At 36.5% G+C, this 15,151-nt stretch overlaps 1 protein-coding gene across 1 annotated transcript in view; it reads left to right on the forward strand.

Moving 5' to 3' along the window:
* The window catches only part of LOC148941501 (protein-glucosylgalactosylhydroxylysine glucosidase), a 110,798-nt gene that overhangs the window by 27,084 nt on the left and 68,563 nt on the right, over positions 1-15,151 (forward strand). Inside the window, exon 5 of the mRNA XM_089103816.1 lies at positions 11,390-11,492. Within this exon, the coding sequence (XP_088959942.1) occupies positions 11,390-11,492 (103 nt within the window). The remainder of the gene's footprint in view (positions 1-11,389; positions 11,493-15,151) is intronic.

Below are 15,151 nucleotides of genomic sequence, written 5' to 3' on the forward strand. Positions count from 1 at the left end.
CACACACACACACACACACACACACACACACACACACACACACACACACACACACACACACACACACACACACACACACACACACACACACACACACACACACACACACACACACACACACACACACACACACACACACACACACACACACACACACACACACACACACACACACACACACACACACACACACACACACACACACACACACACACACACACACACACACACACACACACACACACACACACACACACACACACACACACACACACACACACACACACACACACACACACACACACACACACACACACACACACACACACACACACACACACACACACACACACACACACACACACACACACACACACACACACACACACACACACACACACACACACACACACACACACACACACACACACACACACACACACACACACACACACACACACACACACACACACACACACACACACACACACACACACACACACACACACACACACACACACACACACACACACACACACACACACACACACACACACACACACACACACACACACACACACACACACACACACACACACACACACACACACACACACACACACACACACACACACACACACACACACACACACACACACACACACACACACACACACACACACTACCAGTGCCTATTAAAGAACAAACCTATTAAACAATAAATGAAAATCAAAACGAACAGAAATTAAATAAACATTCATAGTAAAAAACATACAACAAGTAATAATATAAATGAATAAATAGATATTAAAGCGAGTAATGATTATATTGAACATTAAAATCAAGATTAAAAAGAAAAAAAAATTCCTATTGAAGCATAAATGAAACTCAAAACGAACAGAAATTAAATAAACAATCAATGAAAACAAAAATACAATAGATATTAATGTAAATTAATAAATAAATCTTAAAACGAGTAAAACTTAAATTGAATATGCAAATCAAGATTGAAACGAACAAAAATCACTACAGACAAGGGTTTTGGTATCACCCCCTTCTCTCACTATAAAAGTCTGAAACCCCCTGCGTCGTTGACGCTTTGCTGAAAACTGACTTTATTACAAATATTCTCTTTTGTGCTTAATATTGAAAATAAACATTACAATCGTAGAAACATTTTGGACGGATGAGCTGTCGGCAACTAATATCGTCATACATAAGACGTTCAGTTCAGTTCGCTAACTTATTCTAAAGTTGTTCAAGACGAATATAGTTTCACTACAAACAAGCGTTTGGATACTGCCTCCTTCATTAACTGTAAATAAAAACCAAAAGCCTATTGCGTCATTGGCGCTTAACTGAAAACGAATTATTTTACAAAAATTTTCTTTTCCAGTTCTTACAGCATTGAAAATAAAAATAAAATTACAGTGAAATAAATTCTTGAACTGATGGAAATTTCAACTAATATCCTTATACATCAGATATTCAATTTGATGTTGTTTATACTTTCCAAGACTGTTCAAGACGCATATAGTTTTCAGTAAAGCACCAATGACGCATTAGGTTTTAGACTTCTACAGTGAGAGAAGGAGGTGATACCAAAACCCTTGTTTGTAGTGATTTTTGTTCGATTCAAGCTTGATTTGCACATTCAATTTAAGTTTTAGTCGTTTCAAGATTTATTTAGTAATTTACATTAATATCTATCGTATGTTTGTTTGCAATTGTTTATTTAATTTCTGTTCGTTTTAAGTTTCATTTATTCTTCAATAGGAAAAATTGTCTTTCGTTTTAATCTTGATTTTCATATTCAATCTAATCATCACTCGCTTTAAGATCTATTTATTCATTTATATTATTACTTGTTGTATGTTTTTTGCTATGATTGCTAGCTGCCCACCAAAACGAACAGAAATTACAATTAATAAGCGAGTCAAACCCAAAACGAGCAGAATTAACATGAGTAGGGCTCAAAACCCCTCTGCCTTCCCAAGGCCAGAACATAATTTGCACTTTACTGTGCAAATATATATATATATATATATATATATATATATATATATATATATATATATATATATATATATATATATATATATATATATATATATATATATATATATATATATATATATATATATATATATATATTTATATATTTATATATTTATATATATATTATATACTGATATTTAGTAATCAAAATGTTAATATTGTTTTATTTATTAAAGTTATAAAAGTAAAAACATTTGTATTTTTCCAGTAAAGTGCAAATTATGTTCTGGCCTGTGGGAAGGCATAGGGGTTTTGAGCCCTACTCATGTTAATTTTTGCTCGTTTTGTTTGACTCGGTTATTTATTGTAATTTCTGTTCGTTTTGGGTTTCATTTATTTATCGATGCTGATTTGTGGTAGTTTCACGCTTAGTAGATTATTTGATTTTATTTTTGCTAATTTTTGGTTTAATGGGGTTCTTTACTTCTCTTTGAGAAACTTATTTTGTGAAAAAGGTTTTTTTTTTATTAATTATAATAGAAAATGATCTCTTGCCGATACTAACTTGTATAGGCCACTTAACTATAGTACAGGCTTGTACAGTTACATTCAAAGTCAATATTTTAAAAATTCCTTCGTAAAAAACGAAGTACACTTTTAGAATTTCTTGTCCGAAACCCCTAAATAGGAAGCTTTCTGTCCCTTAGCTTGAACAGCAAGGGAAATATACTGGATTCTTAAAATATTACCTGGGAGGTTACGCTTATCCTGTAGCTTTCTTATAGGCGGTGCAATGTTATACGCAAAAACGATAGTGTAAGCTATGCCTCTGACTTTGCATATGTGCAAATTCTGCCGATAGGTTCAAGTTGCGCCCACTGTCCATAACCCACTAAAAGTATTGTTAACAATTTGTTAACTATAACTATTCCATTTTAAACAATCTCAATCTATTTATCTGAATTTTTTGCTTTTTCTGTAAGGTAACTGTCAGTTTCTATTAGGGTTTTTGGAAAACTGTATTTCTCAATTAACTATATTTTCTGTCTTTGACGTGCTTTTGGTGCCCCAGCTTCTACTAATTTTTTGTTCACGAAACGAATTCTCAGAGGTGTCATGTAAATGATCCACTCCAAGCTTAACTTAGGTGCAACCTTTCCTGGGGCAACACCTCCGTTGCTGAGAATGGGTAAAGGGTCCTATGGCCCGTCTCTATCCAAGGAATGCACTAGCCTTTGTATTTCTTGGCCTCCTAACGACCTAACAAGGCGTCTTGTGCCTGGTTACAAATCATCAAAATAAGCCCTTGATCAATCTGACCTCTCATTAAAGACCTTTGGCACGACCACGGGCAATCCATTCGGACTTTTACAATCCATTTCCACTCCATTCAAAAATGTACAAGGTATCAGAACTAAACTTGACCAGTTTCTATATTTGGTGAACTCTGTCAAACCATCTATTGTGTACATTACTGAGAAAAATTTTAACCACGAGATACCGAGCAGTGAGGTTGCCATACAGGGGTACACGCTCTTCAGGCGAGACCGAGCATGCATTGACGGGGCGAAATATGGAGGAGGAGTTTTACCGTTTGTATAAAGGGCTATATATTATACTCAGGTCTGGATCTCCCAAATTCAGCATGCGAGGGTATCCCTTCAAAATAAGTCTATTATCATTGGAACTATGTAAAGCCCTCCAGCCTGCCAGATTACTAGGTGCCTTGAAACCTCCCTTGGTTACATTTAAACAAATCGCTAAGTTTGCCATGACGCTTCATGGATATTTTAATGCCCATCATAGCGAATGGCTCCTTAGCAAAAACACTAATAAAAAGGGGTTAAACCTTTATGATCTTTCTCTTTCGTATGGGCTTAAAAACCTGGTTGAATTTTATTAACACTATGGCCCAAAAGGATCATCTTGTCTTAATCTCTACCTTGCGGATCGGCCAGATTCCTTTAAGGTTGGCGGTCATACCTTAACAGAAGACCACATGGCCGTCATTGCGCAGAATTCTTCGTATTTTGCCCCCTATTAAGCACAAGTGACAACTCTGAAAATACAAAAGAGGAGATTGGAATGGCTTCGCACTTGCTTCTCAGCAATGGAGAGTCTTCATCCTTGAAGGGCCTGAGAGAGCTAAGGAAAAGTACCAGCAGTCCCTAGTCGACTGTAGCAAGTTATGTCTCTTCGAAATGGATCTGGGTGTCCAGCAATGGCAAACCTTGGTTAAACATCTACTGCAAAAAGCGCACCCGAGAAAAGCAAAAGGCACGCAAGTGATGACTATTCTCAAAGGGCGAAAAGGACAGACTTGATTTCATAAAAGCCTGGACAGACGCAGTTCACACGTTTCGGTAATCTCGGGTTCAGTACAAAGAGAAATTTGCTAACAAATTTAAAAATGCTTCTGATAACAGCTGGTGGGAATCGTCAAAGAGGCTTTAGTGTCATCTAATCAACTTCAATTCTTTCCCTAAAAATTCAAGATAGGACTATCATTCAAGATCTACGAGGAAAGACCAAAGCTTTTGCGAAGGCATTTGTTGAATCTTCAAATCTAGACGACGGTAAACAAATTCCGATTTCCCTGATCTGACCGAAAATATCCTTGATCGTGTGAACCATTCCACACCAAATTTCCTTCACATTCTTTAGTGTCTTGATGTGACAAAATCCACCCTTCCTAACAGCATACCTAATGTTATCTTGAAGTCCTGCAGTGCTGATTTAGCTGGACTTTTGTCATCGCTTTTCCTGCTATGTTTTCCTCCAGAGCTTGTCTACACTCATGGAAATCTGTCCATGTCATTCTTGCACCTAGGCCAGATGAAGATCGAATGAGTGTGGGCTCATATAGGCTTGTTAGCCTCCTCCCCTGCATTGGAAAAGTTTTGCGAAGAAGTTTCTAATCATGTACTTTATTAATACCTGGAATCAAAGACCTTTAAGGTTTAATACCAATAGGGATTCCACCGGAAATGTTCAACGGTTGGCTGCTTAATAGTCCAATACCAGGAGTTGATTGAATTTCTAGCAAAAAGATAATCAGAGTATGGCATTGTGACCTACTAAGGAAACTTTGCGCGTATGGAGTCAGAGGAAGTCTGTTAAAGGTAGTTGAGATCTTTCTCTCAGATCGTTCACTGCGGGTTGCTCTTGACGGATTCACTTTTCTCGAATGTCCATTAATGGCAGGCGTACCCAGAGTAGTATATTGGTACTTCGGCTTTTCATTCTCTATATTAATAACATGACAGACAACCTTGCAAGCCCTCTGCATCACTTCGCGGATGACACCAAGGCATATATAGTCATCCCCGAAACATGAAGACCCGTTCCAAGTCTCACTGCCCAAGCCTCCCAAAGACGGTTCTTTTGGAAATTGAAAAGTGGTCCTATGCCAGGGTGTTCAGTTTTAATGCATCCAAAACAAAGGAGCCGATGATACCCCGATCGAAAGTGCCACGCATACACCCTAACTTTATCTTCATGGACGAAGCTATAAATAAAGCCAAGCTTCGTATGTTTGGAATCCACTTTTCTGCATTTCTCTCTTTGTAAGCCCACCTCGAACGGGTGTGAACCTCCTGCAGAAGAAACCTGAGAATCATTATTTGTTACACAAAACCTTCTACCGCTCAGCTCAATCATCCCACATCAGACCGATAACCGTTTATGGATGCCCGCTGTACGCTGGTGCTCCGGAAACGTTTTTAGAACCGCTCCGATTGATTCAGAATAGGGCTAGTAGGGTAGGTTTAGTCGTTCCCCAAATCCCCAGTCTCTCTCCAGTCTGTTAGTGAGAGCTATGATGTAGTGTCGATGGTTGTTTTCTACGAAAACATAAATTCACCTCCCTCTCTAGAGCTTTCTTGTACTATGTTCTATTATCCAACCGACAAGACAGACACAAAGAAACATAGCTTGGTCAAATTATCTTGAGGTCGGTTCGCCGGGTATTTGAAGAACAGCTTCATTCGACGTTGCACGATTTGGAATGATCTTCCTTGGGAAGTTATCACTAGAAGTTTTGGTACTTGTCAATTAGCCGGAACCCACGCGAGAAGTCGAGTTATTGGTTGGTTAATGCTTATGAAATAAAACAAAATATGATGAAAATATTATAGTTTAGAAACAAATTTAGGCTATATATTTGCACATTAGGGGGTTAGGGGGTAAAGCATATGCTAGGATATTAAATACGTAACCTAACCTAGGTACCTTTTTCCCCCTACCCCCCCCCCCCAAAAAAAAAAAAAACGACAAACAACAAAGTTTAAATATCGTAAACGCAATGACAAACCACGGTTTGCAATCCAATTCTCTATTGAAAGACTCGTTTGACCAGTTTCTTAAGCAACTTCCCTATACAATATATCGCGTGGGTTCCGGCTAATTGCCAGTACCGAAGTTTCACTATTGAGTCTTTTAAAAGAAGGGTCAATAGTCTTCTAAAACTTCAACAAGAGACTAGTGGCAAATCATATATTTAATTATACCTGGTGCCACACATTTAGGAATAAGAACAAGAATAAGTAGGGTTCTAAACCCCTATACTTTCTAAAAGCCAGAATATGATTTATACTTTACTGAAAAAAACATTAAAATGAATTTACTGAAAAAAAATATGCATTGTCAGTTTAATATACATATGCAGATATTTATCCGTTAAAATCTTAATTAATTTTTGATTTCTTAAAGTTGGAAAAGTAAAAACATTTAAAAGAATTTTTCCGGTAAAGTACAAATTATATTCTGGCTTTTAGTAAGCTTGGGGTGTAGAATCCTACACATATTAATTTCTGCTCGTTTTGAGTTTGACTCTTATTTATTTTAATTTCTGTTTGTTTTTGGGTTTCATTTATTTATTGATACTGAGTTGTGGTAGTTGTATGCTTGGTAGATTATTTGATTCTATTTTCGTTCATTTTTTTTTTTTTTTTTTTTTTGTTATATTTTCATTAATTTTTTTTTTTTTTTTTTTTGGTTTATTTGGTTCATTTTTGGTTTAATGGAGTTCTTTACCTTTTTTATTTGAAAAAACCTATTTCGTGGAAGACAATTTTTTAATTAATTTCTTTTCGTTTTATATTGACATTGTCTTTTTCAGGGAGAAAGACTGAGCCTCTTCTAAAGTTAAACAATCATCCCTTCCATAAAAATCTTAAATATCCCCTGGGGTATTTAAGATTTTTAAATATCTTAAAACCTTAAAATAAAGAGATTGGGGCAACTTACAACCCTTGCCCCAAATCTCTGGGGTTTGTTTCAACCCCAAAGACCTTGTTATATGACATTTTGACTATTTTGAATAGAATGCCTATCTCAAAATTTCTATTAGATACAATTCGGGACAACACGACGTGTGGGAGGGGGGGGGGCGGGGGGTAACTGACCTCCAATCACTTTGACTCTTAAAAATAGAACTAGATCGTCTGATTACCAATCCAATCAGCCCCCCCCCCCCCGAAGTTTATATTACCACACTTTCTATAAAACCAGATATGTCCCCAGGGCTTAACTTACAACCGTTGCCCTGAGGGCTGGGAGAAATTTTTATCCTCAAAAATATAAAATCCAGACCTTTCTGATACGCTGAACAAAATGGCTATCTCAAAATTTTGATTGGAGGGGATTGGAGAAATGATGAGTAGGGGGGGGCATTTGCCCTCTGATCACTTTCGACTAGTAAGAAAGTTGCTTCTCCTCTGAGTTGTCAATCAAACCAACCCCTTTTGAAGCTTCTGTTACGAAACTTTCTATAAGAATCTTATATACCCCAAAGCCATAACCTAGAACCCTTGTCCTGAGGGCAATGGGGGGGAGGGTTGTCATCCTCAAAAACATAATTTCCAGACCTTTCAACTACGTTGAACAAAATGGCCATATCAAAATGTTGATCTGAAATTTTTTGGGGAATGATGGGCAAGGGGTGGGTGTGATTTTCCCTCCGATTACTTTTGAGTACTAAAAAGAATAATAGCCCTCTCAACTTCCGATCCAATAACCCCTTTTCGAAGTTTTTACAACAACGCTTTCTATACTAAGCCCTAATATGCCCTAAGACCTAATATGCCCCCAGGGCATAACTTATAAACTTTGCCCAGGGGGCTTGGGGTGGGGGGGTTGGTCATCCTCAAAGACATAATTTCTGGACCTTTGAACTACGTTGAACAAAATGGCTATCTAAAAATTTTTATTGAATGTGTCGGGGGAAATGGTGGGTGTGAAAGGAGGTTAGTTGCCCTGCAATCACTTTCGACTATTTAAAAGGGCACTAGCCCTTTCAATTTCCAATCGAATGAGCCCTTTTTGAAGTTTCTACGACAACACTTTCGCTAAAAACCTTATATGCCCCCAGAGCATAACTTACAACCCTTGACCTGATGGTTTTGTGGGGGGGATTGTCATCCTCAAAGGCCTAATTTTCAGAATTTTAAACTACGTTGAACAAAATGGTTATCTCAAAATTTTGATTGGATGTGTTTAAAGAAATGGTGGGCGTGAAAGGGGGGGTTTGTTGCCCTTTAATCACTTTTAAATGTTAAATAGAGCATTAACTCTCTCAATTTCCAATCGAATGGGCCCTTTTTCAAGTTTCTACAACACCGTTTCTGTAAAAACCTTATGTGCATCCAGGGCATACTATACCACCCTTACCCTGAGGGCTGGGGGGGGGGGTTGTCATCCTTAAACACCTAATTTCCTTAACTCTCAACTACGTTGAAAAAATGGCTCAAAATGGCTCAATCTCAAAATTGTGATTGGGTGTGTTTGGGGAAATTGTGGGCGTTACAGTTGTCCTCCAATCACTTTCTACTATTAAAAGGGCACTAGCCTTTTCAATTTCCAATCGAATGGGCCCTTTTTGAAGTTTCTACGACAACACTTTCTATAAAAACCTTATATGCCCCAAGGGCATATCTCACAGCCCTGGCCCTGAGGGGTTTGGAGGGGGATTATCATCCTCAAAGACCTAATTTTCAAAACTTTCAACTGCGTTGAACAAAATGGATATCTCAAAAATTTGATTGCATGTGTTTGGGGAACTGGTGAACGTTAGAGGGGGGTTATCTACCCTCCAATTACTTTCGACTATTAAAAAGGGGACTAGCCCTTTCATTTTCCAATCAAATGAGCCCTTTTTGAAGTTTTTATGACAACGATTTCTATTAAAACCTTATATGCCCCCAGGGCTTAACTTATAACCCTCGCCCTGAGGGCTGTGGGGGGTTTATCATCCTCAATGATCTAATTTCCAGAACTTTCAACTGCGTTGAACAAAATGGCAATTTCAAAATTTTGATAGGATGTGTTTAGGAAAATGGTGGGTATGAGAGGGGGTTAGTTGCCCTTCAATCATTTTTGACTATTAGAAAGGGCACTAGCCCTTTGAATTTTAAATTGAATGAGTCCTTTTTGAAGTTTCTGCGACAACGCTTTCAATAAATACCTCATATACCCCAGGGCATAAATTACACCCTTGCCCTGAGGACTATGGGGGGAGTGTTCTCCTCAAAGACATAATTTCTAGATCTTTCAACTACGTTGAACAAAATAGCTGTCTCAAAATTTTGATTGAATGTGTTTGGTCAAATGTTGGGCGTGGAAGGGGTGTTTGTTCCCTTCCAATAACTTTCGACTATTAAAAAGGACATAAGCCAATCCAATTTCCAAGCGAATGAGCCCTTTTCGAAGTTTCTACGACAACTCCTTCGATACGAAGTGCCCTGGTTTAAGACCAACCAAAAAAAAATATAAATAATAATACATTGCGCCAGCATCGTTCTTTACTTAGGCAGCGCTATTGCGCTGCCTTTGACCGTGTTTATTCTTTAAAAAATACCGGAAATCTCTCTCCAAACTCAAGCTATTAAGAAAATATCAACAAATCTTTCGCAGCGTTCAAAACGAAGAGCGACTTCCATTTTTTAGAGAGCTGTTTTATTTTTTCAGTCTCGCCCCTTCGTCCCATTCTTACCATTTTTATAAAACAAGGTTTTGATTCAATATGGTCTTCTTGATAATCTCCCGAATGGGAAAGTTTACCTCTATTTAGATAACAAATCATATTGGATGGTCTGGAAACTAATGAAAATAAGCCGGTTAGAGATATTGTTGACATAATAAGCTCATCAAGAAAGTTCTATTGGCGTCCGTTGGAACTAGGATAGATCAATTACATACTTGATTATAGATTGAAATCCTACTGTGATCTCTATTGATTTAGTCGCCAGATGAAAACAGCTCTGTAGAAAACACTGCGGAAGTTGCGTTCTTTCGGTAAAGCAAGATGTATAATAGAAGGACGCACTTCCGTTATTCCTTATGTTGAGTGTTCAGAGGTCAGTACTTTTGTGCACCAATTCCTGAAAATTAACTTTCGAAAGTAATTCACAGTTCTTACTTCAGTTAAAAGTGTGTACTGTACGAATGGGAGCGTGGTTTTATATTATAATTTGAATAAATAAGTGCCCAGAAATTCAATAAAATTATGAATTGGGATTGAGAAGCCTCAAGGCCCCCTCCCTGTGCATGTCCCTGCCACTCAGTAAAAGCTTATAACAATAATGTCTGTGAGGACGGGGAGTCGAGCCCCGGTGTTGCTGATTATGTGGTTTGGAACGAGGGTCAGTGGCAGCTCAACCAGATCAGTGACTCAACCAGGCTCAACCAGGGTCAGTGACTCAACCAGTGTAAGCTCAACCAGATCCGATACAGCTCCAAATGATACCTGGCGAAATTTAGATGAGGTAGACAGGAAGGGTGTGTGAAAGCGTAGGATGGCTGGCCCCCTGCCTTCCATTGTACTTCTTGGGTGAAGGGCCATGAACGGGTTATCATCATCGCCTGTAGGGACTTAAAATCCAACGCTTTATTCTATATCTTACTAGACCCCTTAACCAACATCTCAAATATTTCATCAGAGGCAGAAATGAAAACTTAGCTCATGAATATAGTGAAATGTATTTAATTTCAGCCAGGTTAGAGTAGTTGTAGTCTACTTTGAAAATGTCAAAGACGGACTGAACCTCCAAATGGAGGCTACGTATTGTCATCAAACATAGTCGTTCAACAAGTAAAAAAATAAGAAAAGTAAAATGAACATTATTAGAGTAAATGCGCTTTGTGAAACTAAAACCTAGTAAACTCTAGTGGGGGTTATCTTATTATTATTTTTTTTTTTTTTTTTTTTTTTTTTTTTTTTTTTTTTTTTGTCATCAGAAAAGTAGTATGTTGTAGTTTGATACCCTGAAAATGGACTTATAAAGCAAATTTTTGTTGCTTTATTAAAATTTTTCGGGCACGAGACAGTTTTCGAATTAAAATAGTTGGTTAGATATTTTGCCTGTTAATGTTTTAAACTGCTGGGTTTTTTTAGTTACCTGATAATGTCGCATTCCTTGGTACAAAAACTCTAGTAATGTGTTTGGATGGAAATGAGCAAGGTGATTTTGAAGGCTCTCGGAACCAATTTCTCCAGGGTAAGTAATCTTCCTCCTTGGATAAACCTATGAATATTTGAGGCATAAAAACTACTGTTGTTTTCTCATAGGCTTAAGGATTAATCTGTGTTTTTCCTTTGTTATGATTTACATAGTCCCTCTTCTGCTAGGAATTCTGGCTCAGTTTCTTAGGTATTTAATAAAATGAAATGAAAAAAGTAGGTGAATTGAATTGAAATTTGCTTGATTCGATCGAAAGGCTGATATAAGTGAAGCAATAAATAAGACTTGCCCCCATATTTGTTTCAAATGTAATGATATATGAATTAGGGTAATGGAAACGTAGCTACGAGCTCAGTTCTCTGGGTGTGTGTAATTTTCCTGAAAAATGAACTGCCGTATCATTTAATGCGTTAGTGTCTGGGCTAGAAAGAAATCATATGATATATTTGAAATTTAATTTACTTTAATATTTTTATGTTTGCAGAGAGGGCATGCCATAAAAAAAAAACTAAATTGGAAGTCATAAATGGATTTCGGTACTTATGCTTTATATACTACACAAGAAAGTAGTAGTTTGGTCGATGCTAATGAAACAAAATAAAATAGGATGAAAATAAATAGTTTAGAAACATATTTGGGCTATATATCTGCATATATAGCCCAGGATAAAGCATAGGGGGAGTGGAGGGTAAAGCTTAGCGTATATTAAATACGTAATCTAACCTAACCTAGGTACCGCGCCCCCCCCTAAACCCCAAAAAACAACAGTTTAAATATAGTAAACGCGATAAGAAATTACGCTTCGCAATCAATTTAGATAGCAAAATCCCGTTTGATGGGTCTCCGTGTCTGGTTTGCTTGTACAGTCTATAGCGCTGTGTAGCATAAAAAAGAATAAGTACCTGGATTTCTTTTCCTGGAATGGACAGGCCAATTGTTAAAAAAAAAGAAAAAAAAAATGCTTGGTAATTTGATTAGGAAGTGCCCAGAAATTCAAGGAAGTTTCAAGTGTCAGGGGGTTGAGCCCAAATTACCCGCTGCCTTAGACCCTAAATAAATCATAACATATTGATCATAAATGAAATAATAGTATTAACTCAATTTATGTGCGCTAAACTAGATACTATTTTAACAAAATTTGAATTCATCTACATTAAAAAAAACTTCTACCTATTGGCATTCAGAATAGCTTCTATTTTAACTGCAGTCCCCCTCCCAATGCCTGTGTGTGTAATCTATTCTTAAGAATATAGGGGTGGCATACAGTGTATATTTCAATGTTTTCGCCTTTTCAATTATTTTCAATGAAAATACAAAAAATCGATTTTATAACGTGGATGAACCCAAATAAGTCTATTTCTTTGCTTCCTCTTCGATCGACGGGGAAATAACGTTCATGCAAGAAGTTGTTTTCTATTCATATCAAATCCACTATATTGCACGCATAAGTGTATGCGCGCTAGAGTAGCAACACAGTTTATAGAATTAGCAGTATGATCATACCCTATCTCACCCATTATAAAAACCCGGACCAAGGTGCGAGTGCTCAAGAGAACGTTTTTGCAGATAGAAACATAAGCGGCATTAGATCTTTTCACGGGTAGACAAGTCAGATTTCGCTTGGACACGAAACAAGTGGAAACCCGCTATTACGAATAATGCACTTTGTAACCATTTCTCATTGATTGACGGAAACAGACTAACCCGCTAATGCAGAAAGAAGTGGGAGGAGCTTTTTGTTCGTACCGAGAATGAAGACCAGAAATGATCTGCGATAGATTTACTGGATAATTCTATAAACTGTGCGTAGCAATGACAAAAAAACACTCGGTCAAGCAAACGCTCGGTAAAAAACGCTATATAAAAATTATGTCACTAACATCAATATTTTTTTCCAAAATTAAGGCTCTTAACGTATTTTTGTTTTTATAAAGACATTAAATTGCCTAAAGAACAAAAAACTGATAATTGCAAAAACATTTGTATATATTTTAGCAAGGGATTACACCAATTTCAAAACCTTAAAAAAGTAAACCAAAAGTTTGAAGCTTAGTAGAAAGCTTTGTAAGAAATCGGACTTGCTGTAATGATCGAATATCTTCGAATAAACTTCGGTATGAAAAGAAATTCAATTGCGTAAAAAGCAAAAAACTGGTAATTGCAAAAATATTTATATATATATATATATTTTATTAAGGGATTACAACAATAAAAACCTTAAACAATAAAACCAAAAACTTGAAGCTTAGTATAATTCGCTGTTAGAAATCGGACATGCTATAATAATCAAATATCTTTGAATAGATTTCAGTATGAAAAGAAACATAATTGCGTAAAGAGCAAATGAATTGGTAATTCCAAAAATATTTGTATATCTTTTAACAAGGGATTGCGACAATTCAAAAACCTTGAAAAACAAAACCAAAAGTTTGAAGCTTAGTAGACAATCGGTGTTAGTAATCGGACTTTCTTTAATAATAAAACATCTTTGAATAGACTGCAGTATGAAAAGATATTTAATTGCGTAAAGAGCAAAAAACTGGTAATTACAAAACCACATCTATTATTTTAACAAGGCACAACAATTCAAAAACCTTAAAAAATAAAACCAAAAGTTTGAATCTTAGTAGAAATTAAATTAAAAAAAACAAGTTTTTTAAACTGAAAGTAAGGAGCGAAATTAAAACGAACAGAAATTATTCCGTATATGAAAGGGGCTGCCCCCTCCTCAACGCCTCGCTTTTTAGGCTAAAGTTTTTTATTGTTAAAAAAAAATAGAGTTGTGAGAAAGTAAAACTTTAGCGTAAAGATCGAGGCGTTGAGGAGAGGACAGCCTCTTTCATATACGGAATAATTTCTGTTCGTTTTAAGTTTTAATGTCACTCCTTACTTTCAGTTTAAAAAACTTGTTTTTTTCATTTAATTTCTGATCGTTTTTTAAACAAAAAAACTTTAGCATAAAGAGCGAGGCACTGAGAAGGGGAGGGGACAGCCCCTTTCATATGCGGAATAATTTCTGTTCGTTTTAAGTTTTAACGTCGTTCCTTACTTTCAATTAAAAAAACTTGTTTTTTTTATTTCATTTGTGAACGTTTTTGAATTAATGCAGATTTTGATTTTGGCTCACCGGGCATGAATAATTAAAACGAAATTTGCATATTAATTTTACTTTTATTTGGTTAAATGGCTCTCTCAAAACATGTTGGACTTTATTCACGAACGTTTTAATTAGTAACAAAAATACGTTCCTTACAAATTAACTCACGTAACAAACTTCTATATTCATATATTTGTAACAAGTAAATCAAGGGGTTGTACCCGAGTTAATACTTCTCTGATACAACTAAAGTTGAAATTGTGTGCCAATTGTTTAAAAATGATCCCTTAATCACAAAGGCCGTTAATTAGAATAAATAGCTCTTATGAAAATACTAAAAAAACTTTGGCTTAAAGAGCGAGGCATTGACTAGAAGGTGAATCCAATCATATAGCTAATATTTTTTTGTTCGTTTTAAGTTTTGATGTTGCTCCTTACTTTCAGTTGAAAAACTTGTTTTTTTATATTTAATTTCTGATTTTTTTAAAATAATGATGGGAAATCCGGCGCCCCCTTCATAGCAATGTCCCTTCCCCCATGAAAACTCCCTTCATGAAAAGATCCTCCCATATAACCCCCGACCCACCCCCACCCCCTA

Source organism: Artemia sp. Qi Xiang Cuo, chromosome 18 (genome assembly GCF_049724085.1).
Source record: "Artemia sp. Qi Xiang Cuo chromosome 18, ASM4972408v1, whole genome shotgun sequence".
NCBI classification, from domain to species: Eukaryota; Metazoa; Arthropoda; class Branchiopoda; order Anostraca; family Artemiidae; genus Artemia; species Artemia sp. Qi Xiang Cuo.